The following is a 2,201-nucleotide window of genomic DNA, read 5'->3' on the forward strand; positions in this document are numbered from 1 at the left end:
TTTTTTTTTTTTTTGAGACAGAATCTTATTATGTTGCCCTTGGTAGAGTGCCGTGGCATCACAGCTCATAGCAACCTCCAGCTCTTGGGCTTAAGCAATTCTCTTGCTTCAGCCTCCCAAGTAGCTGGGACTACGTGTGCCCGCCACAGTGCCCGGCTATTTTTTGGTATAGTTGTCATTGTTGTTTGGCAGGCCTGGACTGGGTTTGAACCCGCCAGCTCTGGTATATGTGGCTAGTGCCCTAGCCGCTGAGCTACAGGCACTGAACCTATTTTCTTTTTCTTTCTGCTGGGGTTTTTTTTTTTTTTTGGCCAGGGCTGGGTTTGAACCCACCATGTCTGGTATATGGGGGGGTTGGCATCACCCTTTGCTGAAGTTTTATAGTTGTTGTACATTGTATAGATTTGGGTAAAGGTAGGTTTTCTCTTCTGGATTTTACTAGGTTCTAAGATTCCCTAGTAGTCTAGAAATTGGGCCAAGTTCATTTTCTTTTAAATATTAAAAACAATACCCTAGAATATAAGTGTGTTTTGTTCTGACTCTAACCAAAACACATTTCTGAAATGGCAAGCTCTTCAGAACAGTCTCTGGTCATTCTTCAGGAGCAGTGTGCCCACTGGAAGAACTGTGTGATGTGGCCCATGAGTTTGGAGCAATCACCTTCGTGGACGAGGTCCATGCAGTGGGGCTATATGGGGCTCAAGGTGGAGGGATTGGAGATCGGGATGGAGTCATGCCAAAAATGGACATCATTTCTGGAACACTTGGTATGTATACTTTGTACATTCTGTCATCTACACTAAAATGACATTATCCTAATGAGGTCAAGGACTAGTCTAACTGGGATCAAGTAAGGAGACAGTGCGATAGCATATAAAGCCTGGGCCACGTTTTATTTTGGGTGAGTTTCTTTGTCCCAGTGACTGATGGCACAGCTTAGCAGAATGCCTTGGGTGGTAGAGACATAGGTCCTAAAATCACAGTAAATCTCTTTTAACTTAACATGACCGAACTACCATTTATTGCCATCTGAACTCATTTTAAATGCAATTGTAGCTCTAGCTATATGCTATGGCAAAGACTTTCATTCTCTGTGCCTCAGATTATTACCCTTAATTTAAAAGAAAGAAGAATTTTAGTATTTTTCTCCTAGATCAGCCATTAGGTGTAGGTGTTATGAAGTGCTAAGCTTTGTGCCTACCACATGGAATGTTCCAGTTCCCCCTGGTTTTCCTCTGCTTCTCATACAGAGGCAATGGCTTGTAGTAGTTGGAAGCTGGCTGGGTTTAAATCCTGGCTCCATAACTCACTATTTGTATGACCTCACGTTGGTAGTTAACCTCTCTGCACCTCGGTGTTCTTGTCATTATAATGAGGCAACAACAGGACGTCAATCCAAATTGTTGTGGAGAAGATAAATGAGTTTTATGCAAACAATTACTATAGACATCCCCTTTGCTATGAGATCTTAGATGACAATGTAAATTACATAAATTTGGAGAGTATTTTGGGGTTTTTTTGTTTGTTTGTTTGTTTTTTTGAGACAGAGCCTTAAGCTGTCACCCTGAGTGCTATGGCATCATAGCTCCCAGCAAACTCCAACTCCTGGGCTTAAGTGATTCTCTTGCCTCAGCCTACCAAGTACCTGGGACTACTCGTGCCCGCCACAACACCCAGCCATTTTTTGCTTGTAGTTGTCATTGCTGTTTGGCAGGCCCGGGCTGGATTCCAACCCACCAGCTCTGGTGTACGTGGCCAGCACCTTACCCGCCTGAGCTTAGGCGCCAAGGCAAGAGTTTTTTCTTTTTTTAAAAAACCTTCAGTCCAGGGCGGCACCTGTGGTTCAAGGAGTAGGGCACCAGACCCATATACCGGAGGTGATGGGTTCAAACCTGGCCCCAGCCAAAAACTGCAATAACAACAACCAAAAAACCCTTCGGTCCAAGCATGGTGGCTCACACCTGTAATCCTAGCACTCGAAGGCTGAGGCAGGCAGATTACTTGAGCTCAGGAGTTCAAGACTAGCCTGAACAAGAGTGAGACCCCATCTCTATTGAAAATAAAAAAATTAGCTGGGTGTTGTGGCAGGCAAAAAGTAATCCTAGCTACTTGGGAGGCTGAGGCTAGAGTATTGCTTGAACCTGAGTTTGAGGTTTCTTTTCTTTTCTTTTCTTTTTCTTTCTTTCTTTCTTTCTTTCTTT

General features: G+C 43.7%; 1 protein-coding gene across 1 annotated transcript in view; it reads left to right on the forward strand.

Moving 5' to 3' along the window:
- Positions 1 to 2,201, forward strand: part of ALAS1 (5'-aminolevulinate synthase 1) — a 22,674-nt gene that overhangs the window by 14,723 nt on the left and 5,750 nt on the right. The window contains 1 exon segment of the mRNA XM_012804902.2: positions 563 to 767. Coding sequence (XP_012660356.1) covers positions 563 to 767 — 205 coding nt within the window.

This window comes from Otolemur garnettii, unplaced genomic scaffold (genome assembly GCF_000181295.1).
Source record: "Otolemur garnettii isolate 467f Iridium unplaced genomic scaffold, OtoGar3 scaffold00032, whole genome shotgun sequence".
Lineage (NCBI taxonomy): Eukaryota > Metazoa > Chordata > Mammalia > Primates > Galagidae > Otolemur > Otolemur garnettii.